Source organism: Triturus cristatus, chromosome 3_2 (assembly GCF_964204655.1).
Source record: "Triturus cristatus chromosome 3_2, aTriCri1.1, whole genome shotgun sequence".
Lineage (NCBI taxonomy): Eukaryota > Metazoa > Chordata > Amphibia > Caudata > Salamandridae > Triturus > Triturus cristatus.
Window position 1 is genome coordinate 619,321,031 of NC_140584.1, and position 20,949 is coordinate 619,341,979.

At 45.7% G+C, this 20,949-nt stretch overlaps 1 protein-coding gene across 2 annotated transcripts in view; it reads left to right on the forward strand.

Moving 5' to 3' along the window:
* Window positions 1–1,853: 1,853 nt before the first annotated feature.
* SDHAF2 (succinate dehydrogenase complex assembly factor 2) overlaps window positions 1,854–20,949 on the forward strand; it is a 63,746-nt gene continuing 44,650 nt past the window's right edge. For both annotated transcript variants that reach the window (XM_085648530.1, XM_085648528.1), the window contains exon 1: window positions 1,854–2,332. In XM_085648530.1, the coding sequence (XP_085504656.1) occupies window positions 2,300–2,332 (33 nt within the window). In that variant the 5' untranslated portion in view covers window positions 1,854–2,299. The remainder of the gene's footprint in view (window positions 2,333–20,949) is intronic.

Below are 20,949 nucleotides of genomic sequence, written 5' to 3' on the forward strand. Positions count from 1 at the left end.
GTTGAAAGAGGTCTACTACCAGCCAAAAGATCCTCCAGACATTCCCCTTACTGTGTATGCTCAAAAGGGAATTAAAAGAATTTGCCGGCCCTAAAAAATCTGCAACATGAGAGTTCATAATACATAAATGAATATTACATTTGTCCAAGATCATTATAGAATAAAACGTGGTTTGCTTCATTCTATAATCCTCTAAAAAACATTTCAGGTTACATAAATGTTCATTTAGAAAATTACTCTCAAAAGAATTATAAACATTAACAATCAACAATTTTGTTGCATTGGTACAGGTGATTTCTATCTCTAGGTAATTATAAGAACCAGCGTCCACCCTGCAGTGGGCTCCTAACAATTTAAGCGAGATTAGTGTTAAAACACCCCCCTCTGCTCTGCCTGCTGGGGAGGGTCGTGCATGCTCACCATTGGACTTATACCCCTCCAACCAAAAAATATTTTCCATGTCCCATGTCTCTTGTAGGCCCACTATATCATATTCTCTTACAAGATCAAGCCACCTGTGATAATCTCTTTTACTTCTTAGCCCTGCTGTGTTCTAGCTAAGGATCTTACAATCTGAGTTTTTACCCTCACTAGTCCCGGCACCCCTAGTATTATCAATGCTATGACTCCGCTGTGGGAGTGGAGGCTCCAGTCAATCATTTTCATCTAGGAGGCTTAGTGGGAGAAATCTATTTGCGCACACTAAACTGTTCTATCCATCGTCAATCCCTGAAGGCTTTATTGGCATTGTGGGTGGAGTCAAGGTCCTATGGGGATTCATTATAGGATGCTGCTCCTTCGGGGCTATGAGCGCACCCTCCTATTTACTGATCTAGAAACCCCCTGCTCACTCCTTCTATATAGCTGTACCCCCTCAGGTGGTGGATAAAAGTATCCCTGGGGTAGGGCCCTAAAGCCTCCTGGACTCTCATTGTAACCCTCCTGAAACAGCTTCCCTGTAAATTCCTGCCTGGTCAAAATTGATAACAATGCAATCTCCCTCTACCTGTCTTGGCCTGTGGCCAACCCAGCCCACTCGTCTAGTCATCATAATGTGAGAGGAAGCCGGTGCCCCGTTAATTGATTGCTGTTTACACCAGAACTTGGTTTACATAAGAGTTCCTGGGTAGATTCTAAACAATTCTCTTTAAGCGAGGGCACACCTATAAGAATTGCAACTAGGGGGGTAGCATCTGGTGGAAGGTTAAATCTGCAATTATTTATGACCCTCTTATCCGACCTGTTTGCGAGGTTCTTGCCCTGGCCGTCAGATTCTTGGTTAACTTCAGGGACTGACTCAGCATGTTTGCAGTGCTTACCCTCTTCGCAACGCCCTGAAGTCGCTACTGATTTGGCGCCAACTAGGGAGCCCATGCTAGACTCCTAAGGGGTCCAATTTGCACACCTTGATAGCCCCTCTTCCTTTTTAGCTGCAGTCTGGGTTTGTGAGGTGGATAAAACACAACTATCAGGCGGCACACTGTTATTCTTCAAGTCCATTAATTGAGTCTCTAGGTGCACCAGTTTCCCCATTACCCCATTTACCAATGTTTTAAAAAGAATTGAAATGTCTTTAATAGTGGTAGAAAAAAGTAGCTTCAGTTGCGAGTTAAATAGGTCCTCCATGGCTTGTTTAACAGCTATACGTACGAGTGAATCAAGACTTCGATCTGATCTACCGTCGTGATTTGTAATAAGTTCGGCTGGTGCCTGGCCAGGTTTAGCAACTTTCCTTTCCCCCTTTTTTTAGGTCTCGGCTGTCGATAGCAGCGCGCATGTGCTGCTCTCGGGATCCGAGAGCTTCTTGAAATCAATACGGTCGAGGAAGGTGACTGGAAGCCCCGCCCCCTCTTCCCATTGGCTCGAGATGCATGCTCTCTGCACCGGGGGCTCGCTGGGTTAAAGCATGTTTTGTTAATATATGACAATACAGGGCAGTGGAGTAAAACGGAGTGGGCGGGGCACCTGTAAGTGGAGGCCGAGTTAAGAATAACAAGTAACCGTCGGTGCGTGTCCTCCTACCCGTGACGCGCTGTCATGATAATAAGCACTACGGGTGCCGAGCAGGAATTCTAATCCTCCCTGCGTGGCTCGGCTGCATGGTTAATATTATTACCGTGCTAAATAAATAAATATCGCCATCATTCAGGAACCACTGGCGGAACACGAGTCTCTGCTTCTAAATTAACACAAATGCCTTTTGGTTCACGGCTTGGAGCGGGTCCAGTAGCTTTGAATAGTTGCTCAGTTCTGCAGCCTTACCCTGAAGCCCAGGCATGGAAGCCCACGGCACAGCGAGATGGCACAACAGAGCTTCCGGCTCAACAGGCATGTGAGTAAATGTAATATCGATTTATCATACAGAACACAGCAGACTAAATGGTGTCCTACTCTTAAATAATAGGTGTTATTACTGCCCAAATCAATTGTACCCATGATCTCGACCACTGAAGCCTGGGAGGCTGAGTCAATCCTGCTTGGATTCTTTTTTTAAACATTAAATAGCACATTAATACTAGCTTCCTATGTATTTCGGAGCCTTCTGACGTGTTTCCTGTGTGGGGGACGCATGCAAGTCTAGCCGGGCAGCTGTACCTTATCTTGGGTCATCAGGCTTACACTGCAAGCACCCCCACCAATCCCCCAAACCCGCATGTCAGAGCAGTGCGGACAAGGATCACTGCATTCCATGTACGGTGAGCAAATGTTTGCATTTGGAGAATATGTGAGGCTGATTTGTATAATGTTATCCTGCAATATGACATCATGAAAAGAGAAGCGAGTTTGTAATTAAAAGTCCACTTGTTACTGATAGAGCGCCATGAGTTCCTAGTAAAGAGTGTTTATGATAGAAATTTAACCGGCATTTCATAAAAAACAAATGTTGCTCTTTTAATAATGGCACAAACGCCGGATGTACTTGCAGCAAGTATTGTACTTATGTTAATGCATTAGCATGGTGTCCTGGTTCCAGCTGGGGCTTGCATATCAGAATAGTCTGTTTCAGTTTTGCTTTATATTGATTTGTTTTTATCTGTTAGATTCTTGTAGATGTTCACTTTCATTTTTAGAGAATCATATTTAAATTTGGGTTCGCCAGTGTAACAGTGCCAGTGTACATGAGCCTCAGGATTTGAAAAATGGCACGGTATTCACATTACTAAGACTCATTACTGATATAAATATTGCACTTTCATTTATTATCCTGAGCAAAACCAGTGCATTTATTTTAATTATTCTACAAACAGTGCACATCCCTTTTTAACAAAATGTGCTATTCTTCCCACAACATTTCAGCAGCAAACTAAAACCAATCTGAAAATACATTACGTTCTATTCAGTTTAAAATTCCTTGTGTCCTATGTACACATCCGTGCCACACTGAACAAGGATCTCTTCTTTGCTTATGTGCGTCTGTCGGGTGTGCACAGGAACCCTAAGGGGGTACAGAAAAGCCCTTGTTAAAGCTTCTCAGGCATCACTCTTTTATTTTGGTGGCTGTAGCAGCACACAAGAGCATTCCTGAAATAATTTGAAAGGGTCAAGACCGAGCAGCTTTACAGGTTATACCTGAATATTTTACCCCCAGTATTTCATTATCCTAATTTTGCTAAAAGGGGTTAGTTTGGCTAGAAATGCAATCTTATTAGTAAAGCCAACTCCAACCACTGTGGTGCATTTTAAATCCTGAGTTTGTCCTTCTCCAGACCAGACACTCTTAAAATATACTGCCTACTGGTATGGATGACACGTGATGATCATTCCTACACCTTGTAATCCTCATTGTTTTATATAACATTTGCTAGAATGAATTACACACAAACAATTCATTATCTCTTTCTAACGTGGGTGTGTTGTACAGTGCTCTGACGCTCTGCATTTGTATGAGCAGTGCTATAAAACTATTCAAATGCAAGTGAGAAAGGTCCTTTGAAGAGATGAGGGGTACTCATGGAGGGTGGTAGTAAAGGAATCCATGAAAAAGGAGGTCCTGGGGGAGCCAAAACATGAATGTTGCACCGGGAACCACCTGAGCTAATGCTGGCTCTGAAAGAGTAAGTCTGTGATGTCTGTCACTGTGCTGTTTGACGTTAATGGTTGTGTCCAGTTGGGAAGGTGTGGAACTCAGTCTTGACTGTATGGACCTATGGCCTTTAATATTACATTGCTTATTTTATAATGTAAGTGCCAATCTGTTGCAGTCAGTATTTTTTTTTTACATTTAATTGTATGTGTGTTTGCATTTACGCAGAACGCTAATAACGTACTGGCTCCGAAAGACGTGTTTGTTTAGTATCATGATTACACAATTGTTTTGCAGTACAATGAGATTATCAGGGCACTAGGTTGGTGTGCTTCCATTTCAGCTCCTTTGCAGCAGTTTCAAGATCTTAGAGTTTCTTGTTGTTCAAATGGGTGTGATTTCTGATATTTAACTGCACTAGGTCTCGCCTTTGATTAAGTTAAAGCCATTTGCTTTGCTAATGGTATTGTATTGGAATGTAAATGTTTTAACTTAATGAAAGGCGAGACCTATTGCATTTTTAATGCTTGTTTTTACTGACGGTAGAGACAGTTCCTTCTGCCGGGGTGCATCCTTTCCCATGATCTCGCCCTCCGCACCCTGTCAGAAATCATAGGGCCTCATTAAGGGTTACCTTCCGGGAGAAGTAGCTAGGGGGACACTCATCCCTGATTGATCAGTTCTCAAGCCCAGCTGGTCCTCAGCATTTTGGATTTCTTGAGTTAGAGCCCCAATTGCGGAAGTTAGATAGGAGATTCAGTGGAGGCTGCGTTCCTGGGCCCTTTTACTTTTGATATCCCCGGGTCAAGGCTACAGGGTTGTTTGCGCTTACCCATAGTAGTGGCAGAAGAGTAGATGTAAGGGGGTGGCCCAGCCCAGCCTCTTCCTGGCTCTGACAGGCACAGACGGGCCCGCCCTTGGCCCGGGTTTGGCCCAGGCTTGGCCTGGACACGCCTGAGAGTGTCCCGCGCCGCAGGAGCCCGAGACTGCCTTTATGCGCCCCCGGTGTGAGAAGATTGGCATTGGCTCCTGGCGCGTTGCATGGTGGGGGATGTAGTCTCCGAGACTTGTTTTTTTTTTTTAACACAAACTTTATTAAGCTTTTCGGATGTTTCATGCATATTATACATTTCAAAATACTCTTTTTAACGTTTTTTATAACTCTGTCTAGATATCTTCCCATTGTTCCATTCACTTATAGCCTTTTCTAACTTTTCATTGGTATATCTCAATTCACATCCACGGTAGTTATGCATGCACAAACTGTTTGTATTTCAACAATCCATAGCCGTGTGTTAAACTATTATTTTTATCACCTCCCATCACCCCCTCCTACTATATAACCCACCCCACAAACAGTTTCCCCCAAAAACATTTGCCGCTGTGGTTTAATCACCCCTCTGCAGGTGTATAGTACTACGGGGTAATCACGTCCAATATCGAGGGAAGGGCAAGGGGAGGGGGGAAGGCAGAGGAGCGGGGGGAGTGTGGGGGGATGGAGACAACCATATGAGTCAGAGTTACTGTAATATTGGGATTCAGGCATTATCAATATGGTCACTCAATGTATCGCAGGGATCCTCCAACACCTCCTCTGTTTCTGCTTTAAAGTGCTCTACTAGTTGTGCCCAGTCTAGGGAGATTGGTCTTTTTCTCAGCCCTCTATATTCCTCATGTTGAAGCGCTTCCCTTTCCGCCACAGCCCATCTAATAACTTCCTCTCTCCATTTACCTTCTCGCGGTGCTGTGCGGGATTTCCAGTACTGTGTGATCAATCTTTTAGCAAGCATCAGGGCTAATCCCGCAAAGCGGCGTAGTAACTTCGCCTTCTTGGGGAGAGGGAATAGGCCCAGAAGGCAGGCCTCTATAGTATCCCAAGGTGACCCTCTGTCAGTAATGATAGGCTCTGAGTAACCTCAGAGCAAAACCTCCCCAATACAGGACAGGACCATAATCCCAATACAGGACAGGACCATAACATGTGAATAAAGTCAGCATTATGATTAGAACATCGTGGGTAGTCAGAAGAGGCAGTGGGGTACATTTTCTGTATTGCCATTGGGGTGAGGTAAGGCCTGTGCAATTGTAATAGCTGTATTGTTTTCAGTTGGAAATTGCGGGAGACCCGCCTAGGGTGTTCCAACACTAAGGCCATTCTCTATCCTCCAATTCCCTTCCAGTACAGTTTCCCATTTTTGGCTAAGAGGCAGTAGTGGAGTATTCAGATGTTCTCGCAACCCTCGGTATAGCCACCTAGCAAGGTGGCATCCATGCCCCATTATGTGAATGGTCTTCAACAATTGAAAGGTGTGAGGTTGTGATCCACCAACCAATATTTTCTAATGAATTGCGTAATTGCTGCACGCGTGAGGAATAAGGTTTCTGGTACTGCATTAGTGTGCACAAATTCATTATGGGGCATCAGGTTACCATCTAAGAATAGGTCACCGACCGTCTCTGTATTGGCTTGTGTCCAACTCCTTAGCGGAGCCATTGACAATATTCCACGTCTGGTGGGTAGGCCACGGAGTGGGATATTTGGGGCATATGGGAAAGGTATTCTTGCATATTTTTGTGCCTGTTTCCAATAATGAATTGCTATTTGCAGGAGAAAGGGGGGATCTTGCATCTTTTCAACACCAGGACACAACAGAGCATATAGGGTTCCATGCCGCAAACGGTCATGAGAATATCCTTTTTCAAATAAATTATGGCCCGCCAACCAATATGCCAGCCATTGCAGTTGCCCAACTATGCAATATGCCTTAAAATCAGGAGCCACCATACCGCCTGCGGTACTCAAAAGCTGCACCTTGGCCAACGCAAGCCTGTGCCGGCCCGTTCCCCAAAGCAAAGATGATAACAAGGTATCTAGCGTTTTAAAAATCCATGCCGGTAGAACAACAGGGAGGTTCACAAAGTGATAGAGGAGTCTGGGCAGCATGACCTTTTTAGACACAGCCAAACGGCCCGCCACTGTTAATGGCAAAGTATTCCAAAACGAGATTTGGGAACGGAGCAAATTAATAGTTCTAACCATATTCCCATCAATAATGTCCACATTGTTCCTGTAGATGCATATTCCTAGATATTTGAAAGTTGTAGGTTCCAGTTTGAACTGCATCTGGACAAATTGCAAATAGGGTCGTAAAAGGAATACGCCACCGATTTTGAGGCGTTAAGATATAATCCGGATAATTCCCCGAACCGCAAAAACACGGCAGCTATCTCGTGCATGTCTTTGTTCAGATCGTTAAAACACAGCCGCATGCCATTTGCGTAGGTGATACAGAATGAATTGTCTCATCTATTGGAATACTGTTTTAGACCATAATATGATGCAGGTGTTGTGCTAGGGGCTCTAATGCTAGCACAAACAATAACAGTGGCAACAGGGGGCATCCTTGACATGTTCCACAATAGATTTGATATGCGGGTGAAATAGTTGTCCCAGTCTTGGCACGGGCTGTAGGGTTGGTGTAGAGCAATTTTACCCAATTGCAGTATTCTGGGGGTAGCCCAAATTTGGCCAACACGGCTAGCATATAGGCCAACTCAGGATATCAAAAGCTTGGCAGATATCTAGTGATAAACATCCAGCTAACGGCGCTGATGCCGAAGCTGTATGCATCAGGGCATGCAGCCGGCAAATATTTAGTGAGGTGCTGCGTTGGGGTATAAACCCACATTGATCCGTATGTACTAATTTGGGAAGTAAGGGGAGTAATCTAGATGCCAACATTTTACTAAGTATTTTGTTCTCAGTATTAAGGATTGATGGGGGCCTAAAGTACGTAAGTTCAGTCAGGGCCTTATCAGGTTTCAACAGGGAGGTAATTATTGCTTCTCTAGTAGTAGGAGGCAGCGAGCCTTCAGTAAGTGAGGTAGTGTAAAGTTGTAATAATTTGGGAATTAATGTTCGTACAAAAGCCCGGTGTCTTATTACGGGCTAATTTATTTATTTATTTATTTTAGCAACTTGTAAAGCGCCTGGTGACCCGAGGGCATCCCCGCGCTGTGAAGATTAAAACCTGCTGAGGGGGATAAGGGCGAAGGGTTTATTTAGGAAACAGGAGGGTTTTAAGTTTTTTCCTGAACGTCAGGTAGTTGGGCTCCAGTCTGAGGGAGCGTGGGAGGGAGTTCCAACCAGTGGACGCTTTTACAGAGAAACGTCGGCCTCCGGTACGTGTTCTCTTGAATTTGGGGATGTTGGCCAGGTGCTCGTTCTCAGACCGTAGAGCTCTCGGTGCTATGTAGGGGGTGACCAAGCCGCTGAGGATCGCAGGTCCCGATCCATTGATTAGTTTATGGGCCGTGCACATGGCTTTAAATTCCACCCTTTGGCGGACTGGGAGCCAGTGCAGAGCCTTAATAGCGGGTTTGGCGGATACTCTGGGAGGTACGCTCATGATTAGGCGAGCTGCTGCGTTCTGGGCTCTTTGCAGTCTCGCTAAGGTAGCTTCCGGCGCACCTAGGTAGACCATATTGCTGTAGTCTAACCGCGACATTATGAGGCCCTGAACTAGTAGTTTCCTGGACACGGGCGGTAGGAGGGGGAAGATTTTGCGGATAGTCCGCAGAAGCCCAAGACAGGTCCCGGCCGTTTTGGCCGCTTGGGTCTTCATTGAGAGGTCAGGTTCTAGCCAGACTCCGAGGGTCTTGATTTCGTGTTTCGGGGTGGGGATTTCCCCGAACACGTCTGGCCAGATCGCCGGGGGGATGGTCGCCCATTGTTTGCCCATGAGCATCACTTCGGTTTTGGACCCATTGAGTTTCAATGACGATTCGCACATCCACCCGTGAATTTCGGTGAGACAGTTTGGTAATTTGTCTGGGTGGTCGTCTAGTTGGGATAGGGAGACGACCAATTGTGTGTCGTCAGCGTAGCTCACGATTTTTATCCCGAATGGTGATACCACATCTTCCAAAGGGGCCATATACACATTAAAAAGTGTGGGGCTCAGGGAGGAGCCCTGAGGAACCCCGCTGGTAAGTGGAAGTGTGGACGAGTGGAATTCCCTGTCCCAGACCTGGAACGTGCGTCCAGTAAGGAAGGACTCTATCCAGCTGAGTGCCGTCCCGGTGAGCCCTGCTGTCGCCAATCGATGAAGGAGGACACGGTGGTTGACCGTGTCGAAGGCGGCACTCAGATCCAGAAGGATCACTGCCACTGATCCTCCTGAGTCTAGAATGCGCCTTGCTTCCTCGATGACGGCAAGCAGGGCGGTGTCTGTACCGTGTCCCGGACGGAACCCGGTTTGGGATTGCCGTAGGATGTTATTTGTCTCGAGAAATCGGGAGAGTTGACTATTCACCAGTTTCTCGGTGATCTTGCTAATCCCCGGGAGGAGGGATATGGGTCGGTAGTTTGCCATATCAGTTGGATCGAGCTGGGGTTTTTTAAGGAGTGCCTTCATCACTGCACTTTTCCAGCTGTCGGGAACTGATCCTTGTGCAAGTGAGCAGTTGATAAGCTCCGTGAGTGTAGGGGTGATAGCGGGGGCCACGTTTTTGAGAAATCTCAAGGGTGCAGGGTCTAAAGGAGATCCGCTTTTTATTTTATTCAGGGTAGCTTCCACCTCGTTATGCGTTACTGGCCTGAATGTCTCGAGTTGGGGACGTATTCCCGTCTGATCGGGGGGCTGAGTAATGTTTCTGCGGGTGGGAAGGCTAGGGGGAGGGAGGGATGTGAGGATACGGGCGATTTTATTGTTGAAATATGCGGCTAGGTCATTGCTTCTGTCTACCTGGGGGGTGGTGGGCAAGGGAGAGATGGGAACTTTTAATAGCTCCTTCACGATGAGGTAGGATTCCCTAGAGGAATTTGAGGCTTCCTTTATCCGGGTGTCATAGTGGGAGGCTTTGGAGAGCTTAATTGCAGTTTTATAGATTTTGACTGAGGAGTGGTAGGCCTCTTTGCTGGCATTATGCCAGTCTTTTCTCCAAAGCCGTTCGGCTCTTTTACAGTTTTTGCGGAGCTGACGAAGTTCTGGGGTGTACCACGGTGCAGAGCCCGTGTTGTTGGTTTTGTCTTCGCGCATTCTGAGTGGGAGCACAGAGTCAAGGGAGGTCGTGATCCAATTTCTGAAGTTGCTATCGGCGTTGTCCGGGATATCTTCATGAGTCGGGGTAGTAGATATCAGGGTATTGGCCCATTCTTCAATGGGAAGTTTGGACCAAGTCCTGCCTCTAGTGAAGGTGGGCAGTTTCTGAGGTTTCCTAAGGGATCCTGGAAGTTGGAATAGGACCAAGAAGTGGTCCGTCCAAGGAAGGGGGATGGAGTCTATTGCTTGCATCGCGGGGGTGCTGGTGAACACTGGGTCTAGCAGGTGGCCTTTGATGTGAGTGGCTCCTGAGTTAAGGAGACGGAGGTCCGAGGTCGCTAGTTCAGTGATCAGGTCGACTACTCCAGAATCTGAAGTGTCTTCGAAGTGGATGTTCAAGTCTCCCACTAAGATAAAATTCGTGACGGAGTGAGCCTGTGTTGCTACAGTGTCTAGGAGGGCATTGGGAAAGGAGCCGGGGTGGCCGGGGGGACGGTAGACTAGAATCCCTGAGAGGGAATTCGTAGGGTCTAGTTTGATTGAGAATTGGAGGCTTTCAGAGTCTGAGATTTGTGCGTCGCTGGAGTTACAGGTGAAAGAGTCTCGGTAGATGATAGCAATGCCTCCACCTCTGCCGAGTGGTCGAGGGAGAGACTGGATGAGGAATCCAATGCCTTTATAGCTGTATGGATCTGCAGTGATTGGAGCTGCCAACTCCTCAACTTTTGAAACTGAAATAATGGGAAGTTCAATATCTTCAAGGAAACAATTAATTGCATCTGTCATGTCTAGGGAGGGGCAGTGTACAGATTTGTGTAGTGTTCCTGAAAGGTTTTATTTATTTCAGCTTGGGAAGTGATCAATGTGTGCTGGGCATTATTTCTCGCCAATATGGGAGTGGAGTTTGTTTGGGATTTTATCACTCGTACTAACAATATGCTAGTTCTATCAGCTTCAGCGTGCGTGCGAAGTGTGTATGTGTTCAAGTCGATCGTCCTTAAACATTCTAACAATTCTGCATACTTATCCTGGGCTCCTGTAGATTTTCTGCCCCATCTGCGCTTACTTGAGCCACCAGCTCTTTCGCCTGCAAAATATTTTCTAGTTCTTTTATGTCTCTAACCGTCTCCCTCCTGAATCCCACCCAGGACCCCATGGAGATTCCCCCTATTGTTACTTTAAAAGCCTCCCATTCTAAGGATCTGGTCGTGGCTATGCCCTCATTTTCTTCAAAATATGTGGTTATATCTGTAGCCAATGTGGCCCAAAACACCTGATCTTCTAAATGTAGAGGCTGCAATAGCCATGTTGGGATAGGTGCGGGGGAACGGCCCCAATTTAGCATCAACTCTATGGGATTATGATCCGATTTGGTCCTGCACAGATAAGTACACTGCTTATTGGTCGACGATAAATCTGGTGTACAAAGGAAGTGGTCTAAGCGGGTATGTAACTTGTGCGGGTGAGAATAAAAGGAATATTCCAGCATGTTAACATGCAGGGACCTCCAGACATCGAATAAATTCCATCCCTGTGCCCATCGGGTCAAAGCTGTAGCTTGTGATTGAGCGTTAGTATTCGACAAGGGAGGATGAAAGCGGTCTAGGTAGACATCAAACACTGCATTCAAGTCCCCACCTAATATCCATGGGTATCGAGACCAGTCCGAGAGCGCCCGGGATATCCGTGATAAAAAAGCATCTTGGTCCACATTTGGAGCATAAATGGAACCCATCACCACTTGTTTACCTTCCAATTTCCCACGGATAAACACATATCTTCCTTGCTGATTTATTTTACTCTCACTGAGGGAGAAGGGAATTCCCGCCCGTCTCCAAATTGCAGCCCCCCTAGAGAAGGCAGAATAAGCTGTTGCATAAAATTTACCCCTCCAACATCTCTGTAACTTCATAGTTTCTTATGGTAGTAGATGTGTCTCTTGGAGATACACTATTTGGGCTTTGCGGCTGTGGAGTTGTTCGGATATTCTATGCCGCTTGCGAATCGTTCCCATTCCCCGGACATTCCAGGATATGATAGTATAAGATTTGGCAATCAGCATAATCAGGGAACATTTATAAAAACCTTCCCATCCCTCCCCCACCCCCCTACCCCAACATCGGACAGTGCGGCAATAATACAAACAATACAACTTTATCCCAATACTGGGTCCAATGATCTAATTCCGCTCGACCAAACTGTGTAAGAAAAGTCAGCATAATACACTTTAAACAGTTGCTTTCGCATAAGGGGGAGGCTGCGTATACCATTCGAAACTTAAACAGTACTCAATGAGTGTGAATGCCCAGAACAGATCAGGCCAGGGGACTTACCAATCAATCCCTTTCATTCATCCAAAACATTATATCCATATTGCATATTAATGTATATACTGACTAACCTGACTCTGGGGTCAGTGTTATGGCCTACGTGTAAGGCCTGCACATCGCAGACTATCTGTTTGGAGACAATGTTCTATGTTATACACAATCATGTCACCCTAAGGGATCCTTGCTGAGCTGCGTGGACTCCAATGGTAACAGTGCAACACTTCTGCCCGAGTCCGAGTATGAATTTACCTCGTCGGAAGGACTTGTGCTAATAGGTGGACGAGGGACACGGAGGGCCGTGGCGGATCGGAGGGCCTACTGCCTACCTTCCATCAGGACTGGAGCCTGTACTCTGTGTGAGGAGACCCCGCCTGCATCTCAGGGGGGCGCGTTGTGACTTTGGCTGCTTTGATTCTAAACGTCTCGCAGGCAATGTATCTGGGAAGTTCGTGTCCAGCCAATCCCAAGCACTGTCCGGTATGTCGAAAAAAAAGAACGTTGATTATATATGATTTTCAACTTTGCTGGAAAAAGCAATGCAAATGTGAGGCCCGCTACTCGGACCCGAGCTTTTACTTCCATGAATGATAAGCGCTTACGTTGCACAGCTAGTGTGTAGTCGGGGAATATCGAGACTGTAGCGTTATCCACCTGTAGCGGGCCACTGTCTCTTGCCACCTGCAGTAAATGATCTTGATCTCTGTAGTTCAGAATCCTGGCCAGTATTGGGCAGGGGTTTGCACCAGGTATTGGTCGATGTGTGGGGACTCGGTGGGGTCGTTCGACATTAAAATGCGCGGACAGGCTCTCAGGAGCCACACTAGTTTTCAGCCAGTCCTCTATGTAGGTTGTTGGGTTAGGGCCCTCTGATTCTTCTGGGAGGCCGACGATTCTAAGGTTATTACGCCGAGCCCGACCTTCTGCATCATCCGCACGAGCCTGTAGAGATTTGATTTGCTGGCTCATTTGGCTTAATTTTTCATCATGAGTTTTCACCTGTGGTACTATTGTTTCTAAAGTTTGTTCTGTAGACTTAACTATGTCGTCTAATTTTCTATGATCGTCATTGAGCAAGTTGAGTTCCACTGAGATTGTGCCCAATTGATTTTCATTCGCGGATCCAGAATCTCATATCTCTTTCAGGATCATGTCCAGTTTATCTACTCGGGGATTGGATACATCCCCCTCCTCTGCCTGGTGTGAACGTTCGGATGAGTGCTCTGAGTGCGGCGAGTGCGACCCAGCCCTCCTGGATCTGGAGGCTGTTCTTGGCTTTCCTTTGCCCATGATTACAAAGGAGCTGGGTTATTGAGAGGTACTAGTTTATACGATGGCTTAATCCAATCTCCATGTCTACTCTTTGCTTAGCTTATGTCCAAGTGAGGTCAGGGCCTCTGTTGTAAGAGTACGATAAAGAGTCAGCGCCTCAGTCCAAATTTATAATTTGCAATTGAGCTCACAATGATGTGGATCATTGTGAGAGCCCACCAATGTACGACGCTTGCTACATGTATCAGGGGTGTCCCTATTGTTTGATGAATCAGCGGTGTCGATTCGCCCTGCGTTGGACACTGGGGAGGGCGGTACAGATCGTTCAAATTTTCAATGCCCAGCTTCCATACGTTCTTCCAGGCATCACCTCGGTTATATGCGTCCTACAAATCTGTTGTCTTGCCACCAGGACATCGCACTGACCCTTCTACAAGCGTATCTCACTTATACTCGGCCATGCCTCCGGTCCCACACCGCCCAGTGCCCCAATCGGCCTCCTCCTCGGATATTACAACCCTGGGCCTCAGCTGGGACTCGGCAGTGCGTCCCACCCAGTCTCAGACAGTGAATCTGATGTGAAAGAAAGGTACTCACAGCCCGCAGAGATGAGGGTATGTATGCTAGCGCCCAGTTGTGGCCGTAAAGCTGTCATTCATAAGGAATGCTAACACAGGCAGTGAAGGGGGGTACAGGCGGGAGGAAAGAAACTAACTGGCAGCAGCACCGCTGGATTTCCACAGTCTAGAGACAGTATCACTATGTGCCTCTTCTGCATAGTAAATATCCCAAAGAGTTATATATCAATGGGGTAACCCGATAGACTACTGGACTCGGGTATATATATTGGTACACAAAAAGCAGTCACAGTGGAAATAAATTTACAAAAATATAAAATAGCACATTTGTTGACAAAGTATACAGATTTATGACAACACCTAGTAAATGCAAAAATGACTAGATTTAATCAATTGAACAAAAGTTAGGTCAAAAAGATCAACCGTTCAACAGACAATATCATCTTTTTTTTAAAAAAGAACAGGTGCAAGTAAGGTGATAAGTGCAGAAAGTTGGGATCAGTGCAAAAGATGTGGGGGAAGGAAGGTCGTGCATATAGAAACATCCACAGTATATTCAGGGACCAAGCCTGCCACTTAAATGGCAAGGAACACAAATGCAACAGCATAAACAAAGAAAGCAGTTGTACAATCACTGTCAATCTCGTATGTTGATAGAGAACAAAGAAAAGTCGACCTTTCGACCCCTATTGGGACCAGCGAAATGAATATCTTGGAAAACGGGGACTTCGTCAGGACCGGAGAAAGGGAAACAGGCTTACACCTGAGGACAATAATAGAAATTAATGAGGTGTGTCTAACTGGCAGTAAATTATATTGATTGTAAAATTTAAACATTAATTACCAGCATCAGCAGGAAAAATTCGAGCTGGAAAATTGAAAGGTGGGCCCACATGGCTCCTGAGGAGGAAACAGACGGAAAAACAAAGGAGTACAACTGGATTAAAAATTTGAGTATAAAATGGTATGCGACCACCAAACCATGGTGATAAAGTACTCACCATTGGGTGTGGTTTGTTGGAGCTTAGGTGAAGATTTCCTAAGGACGTCTGAATAATCAGAATGGGCAGTGGTTCAAGCGTAACCAAAGCTGTGAAACAAAGAGATGCCAATGAGGTCTCGATGTGATAGAGACAAACGGTATTGTATAATAAAACTAAAAAATACAGAGTTGCAATGTTAATTAACAGTAATGCAACGCATGTAATGGTAGTGCATAATGAAAAAAGCGCCCGTGTATGGTAATGACGGCATGCTGGAGCACGGTCATTCCAAAACGGAGGAGCCTAAAATAGCTAAAATGCATGAAAAAAGGTTTTATCAGTGTCCACGATAAACTAATTGAAGCGCGTGTGTGAAAAAGGCTGTGTAACAACAGGCAAATGGCGACTTTGAAACTAGAGACTAAACGGTCCAACCATCGAGACCTTTTGCCGTTAAATTAAACGCGCTGAAGCGGGAGACAAAACGTGCGAGCAGCGCAGTGTGACATACCTCCAGGGCAGCGTTGAAGCATCTGACAGCTAACCCTGGGGGTTGTCACATGACTAGTTAAATAGCTGATGTCAATCGTGTACGTGCAGTCGGAGGATTGCAAGCTCATTGGTTAAGACTCGGGGGTGTGGCAGCCAAACTTGAAGTGGCATGACATAGGCTCGGGATAGCCGAAATTGAAACTAATCAAGACGGAAGGCAAAAACGCGAGAATGGTTTTAAAGTACATCGAGCATAATAAACATTAGACAACATTCAATGCGATGCAAAACATCAGTTAGAAATGGTGGTATCAAAATGTTAAATACACACAAATTCGAGGAAAACGCTCAAATGTTGTAAGATACTAACTAAAATGCAGCTTCCATTCTAAAGGTTGCTCGATCACCGTGAATGCATGATTATAATGGGCACAAATCTAGAAACATAAATGCTAGATAGAAAATTACATTTTTTAGATTTTGAAAAATAGGTACCAGCAGTGATCCTAATTAAAGGGCAACATATCTAATAATGAAGTCACACTATTGGATTACAAATATTCGCTCGAAAGTTGTAAAATACTGACTGCAATACAGCTTCCATTCTAATGGTTGCTCGATCAACATCAATGCATGATTGTAATGGGCACAGATCAAGAAACATAAATGCTAGATAGAAAAATGCATTTTTAGAGATTTAAAAACATAGATACCAACAGTGATCCTAATTAAAGGGCAACCTATCTAATAAAGAGGTCACGCTATTGGGTTACAAATAACACACATGATGATAGAAGTGTTAAAAGCGTCATGTGGCATATGAGAAACAACTTCATAAGGTTACCATTCGGTAACACGATGTACGCTATTGTGGTAACCCTGTGTGAGGTTCAAACCCAACAACTAACATGAATCCTAGGTATTGTTCAATAGAGATAATTGGGCATATGTTGCATCTAATTCATTAAGGCCATTTTGGACAGATCTGAAACAGTCCATCCATTTACATTCTCTGATATTGAGAATTGAACCTAGGTCACCTCCCCTGACACCCAGTGTGATGGCCTCAATGACCAGCCATTTCATCGATTCGGGGGGATTGTTGAATGTTTGGAAATGCTCGACCATGGGGGCTCCCATGGTGATACACCTTATCCTGCTGCAATGCTGTAATATCCGGCACTTAACCTTTTGAGTTGTCTGACCTATATAGATTTTATTACAGGGACAGACAATAGCATAAATGACGTTCTTAGTATTGCAATTAGTGAGTGTTTTTAGGTCCACTGTACAGTTACTATGTTGGAACGTCTTGGTTTCAATAGTAAGGTTGCAGGCTTTGCACTGTCCACATTTTACATGGCCTACTGGAGCAGCCAAAAAGGACTTAACCACATGGTCACGTACATTTTTTCCTTTCTTGAAGGAATGCATAGGGGGTTCGGGGAGCTGTAACTCTGCTGACACTAAATGCCAGTGTTTGTTGACATTGTGACGGATTTCATTACTCCTTGTGTTAAAAGTGGTAACACATATCAACCTGTTGAGGTCCACGGCCCGGTCCTTAGGAGTTAGAAGAGTATCTCTGTGATTGTGCCAGGCTCTTTTTCTGGCCCTCTTGACCAGCCGTTTGGGGTAACCACGTTCAATCAGTCTGCAGATAAGATTGTCTGATTCAGTAAAGAAGTTCTCCTTCTGTGTACAGTTCCTCCTGATCCTGAGGAACTGGCCGGAAGGGAGATTATCACGTAAGCCTCTGGGATGGTGGCTTCCATACCTAAGTAGGGTGTTCCTTTCCGTGGGCTTACGGTAAAGGGTCGTATACAGGCAATCATCCATGGCCTTGATTGAAATATCAAGGAAGTCGATAGTAGACTTGGCCTTATTGATAGTAAACTGGATATCCACAGATCTCTCATTTAGCCACTTGAAAAAGTTATTAAGTTCCAAGTCACTGCCTGTCCAGATCATAAGGACGTCATCAATGTAGCGTTTCCAATAGGCAACCTGCTTCCTGAAAGGGTTCAGGATGTTGGTGACATAGGTTTGCTCAAAGTCATCCATATACAGAATGGCCAGATCTGGAGCAAAGCTGGCCCCCATTGCAACGCCTTTAGTCTGCATAAAGTAATCATTCTGAAAGAAAAAGAAGTTTTGTGTCCTCGCTATTTTGAGTAGTTGGATGATGAAGTCAGATGGAACATGCGTGGGTTGTATTCTTGTATCCAAATATTTCAGCATCACACATAATGCATGTTGTTGTGGGATACTGAAATATTTGGATACAAGAATACAACCCACGCATGTTCCATCTGACTTCAAATAAGTGGTGATACGGAGCGATCTTGAGTGATCCGCCAGGCCAATTGGTAATTTATTTTTTTATTTTTTTATTGTATTTTTATTGCTTTTAATACATACAAAGAAAATAAAACAATCTTACAATAAACCGAAAGAAAAAATGCTAAATCAAACAATAACACATTAATATGGATCACTGAAATCAAAGGTAAATATGACGTCAAGAGTAATAATACAGAGCATGGCGACATTGAGAGGAGTGGCAGAGAGGGTGCGCACAGTATATTAATCACATGAACAGTACATCTGTAGTGAGGTAGTCAGGCGAGACCAGGTGAACACAAATAGCGACGGATGAGGTGGAGGTAAACAGTTGGAGAGAACCTGGATGATTACATATGCAGTCCTAACTATTAAAGATACAAATAATACATAGTCATTGCCTAGTCCCCAGGAACCTCAGGTGTAGACTGCTGAGTGGCCTGATATTGCACAAACATACCCCAAAATCTCTTCGGGCGGCTACAAGGGGGGAGCAATTCGTTATACACATCAGATTGGGTATTACAGTACAACATGTCACTCTCCCACTCCGTCACCGTAGGCACCGGACCCCTCATCCAGTGCATCGCCAGTCGACGTTTCGCAAGTAGGAGACCCATTGCCACCAATTAGCGTGCAGCTTTCTTAAGAGGTTTGGTGTAGCCAAGGAGCGCTAATAGGGGATCTGGAACAAGGGATAACCCTAGAATGTCGTTTAGCTTCTGAAAAATTAATTCCCAATATTAGAACACTAGTGGGCACTGCCATGCTTGGTGAAAAAAGTCAGGGTGCGGGAATGACACCACTCACAATCATCAGTGTCCCTCAGACCATACTTAAAGAGCCGTGAAGGGGAGTAATAAGCTCTATTTAAAAATTTTAAGTGAGCAATGCGGTGTCGGTCTTTTAGGGATATCTTACGAGTGACCCCGCAACAATAAAACCAGATATCGTCTGTGATGGAAGCTCCTATATCAGAATGCCAAGCTAGCCTTACATTGCTGAGGGAAGACGCCTTCGCGTCTTGAGCCAGGGTATATAACTTGGAAATGATCATACGCGGGGATTGAGCACTCAACAAAGCTGTCAAAGGGGGAATGACCAAGGGCTCCTGCAGATCATCCCCTAGCACCGCCCGTAAAGCATGCCAAGTGCGAAAGAAGTGAAATCTGTTGAGGGCTGAGTGTACACTGTCTTCACCCGCTATCTCATCCCAGGTGCCCAACCGCCCATGACGGAATAGATCGCCCATATGATATATACGTAATTTGTGAAGGGAATCCAGGGTAGCCCTATCGGAGCTAGGCGCGAACCATTGGCACCAATCAATATGCATACGTGGCGAATATAATTGCGCCCCGTCATAGAGCCGCAGGAACGCATTCCATGCGTGTACGACGGAGTCAATCGAGTCCAATATACCATTAAGTCTAGGGGGGACCCGCGTTAGGAGACGAGGCAAAGAATAAGGGGCAGCGACAACCTTTTCAATATGGAGATGAGGCAAATCTTGAGGACCATGTACCCAGCTATGGGCATGAGAGGCTTGTGCAGCTCTATAATACAGTTCAAAGTTAGGGGCATTAAGTCCGCCGGCGGCATATGGGAGCATGAGTGTATCGAAGGAAACTCGCGGAGACTTTCCAGCCCTCGCCAGTTTGATCATCAGGGACCGCAGTTCGCGAAACAAGTGTTGAGGAACCACTATGGGTATATTGAGGTACAAGAAGAGTAGGCGGGGTAGAACAACCATTTTCATTAAAGATACTCTACCAGCCAAGGACAATGGAAGGCGTATCCATCTATCCACATCATCTCCTATCTTCTCTATTAATGTTCCATAGTTGGCCCTAAGTACCTCGTCTGCATCGGGGTGAACCTGGATGCCTAGGTATCGCACCGGTTCAGTGGTCCATTGGAGTGGGAAATCAAGTGGAAACTGCACTGTGGAAGGCGTCAATGGGAACAGTATGGATTTATTCCAATTGATCTTTAGGTCGGAGAGACCGCCAAAGCGTAGCACCTTTCGTATCACAGGAGGTAGGTGGGTCTCAGGGTCTCTGACGTATAAAAGCGTGTCGTCCGCATAAGCCAAGACAATGAGGTTTTAATGAGGAAAGCGAAGCCCTCTGTGACTGTGGCATTCCCGCAGTGCCCGCAACAGTGGCTCAACAGCCAACGCTTACAGCAACGGGGACAGTGGGCACCCCTGCCTCGTCGGATTGAAAAAGGGGCCGAAACCATATCCCCCGTGCGAACCCGGGCCACTGGGGAGTTGTATAATACCGACACCGTTTGCAGGACTGCCACGCCGACCCCAATGCGACGCAACACCGCATAAATAAACTTCCATTCGATGGAATCAAAAGCCTTCTCGGCATCTAGGAAGAGAACGGCGGCTTTGACCTCCGGGCGAACATGTTGCAGTGCTCCAAAGACTGTGCCGAGATTTTGTGAGAGAGTGCGACTCGGAATGAACCCAGCCTGTTCAGGGCCAATGAGCTGCGGAAGGAGCGGTGATAGACGATTAGCTAGGACCTTCGCGTATAGCTTGGTGTCCACGTTAATCAAAGAGAGGGCGATAGGAGGGGCATCTCCGGGGGTCTTTATTGGGCTTCACGCATAGATGGAGGCATAATGCCATTCGCAGCCATCTCGTGAAATAAAGTGATTAGGTGTCGAAGGCCAATTGGCAATTCGGTCTCTTCTGGTAAAGGCTTGGGGGTTTTACCCTATCTTGTTTTGGGTGGTTCTGCGTACCCCTGTAATAGGCATGCCTTCTGGAATAAGTATGATTTGGTAAAGACACAGAGTGTTTGCGAACACTCTGCCAGACCAACTGGTAATTCGGCGTATTTTGGAAAAGGTCTGGGGCTAGAGCCTGTC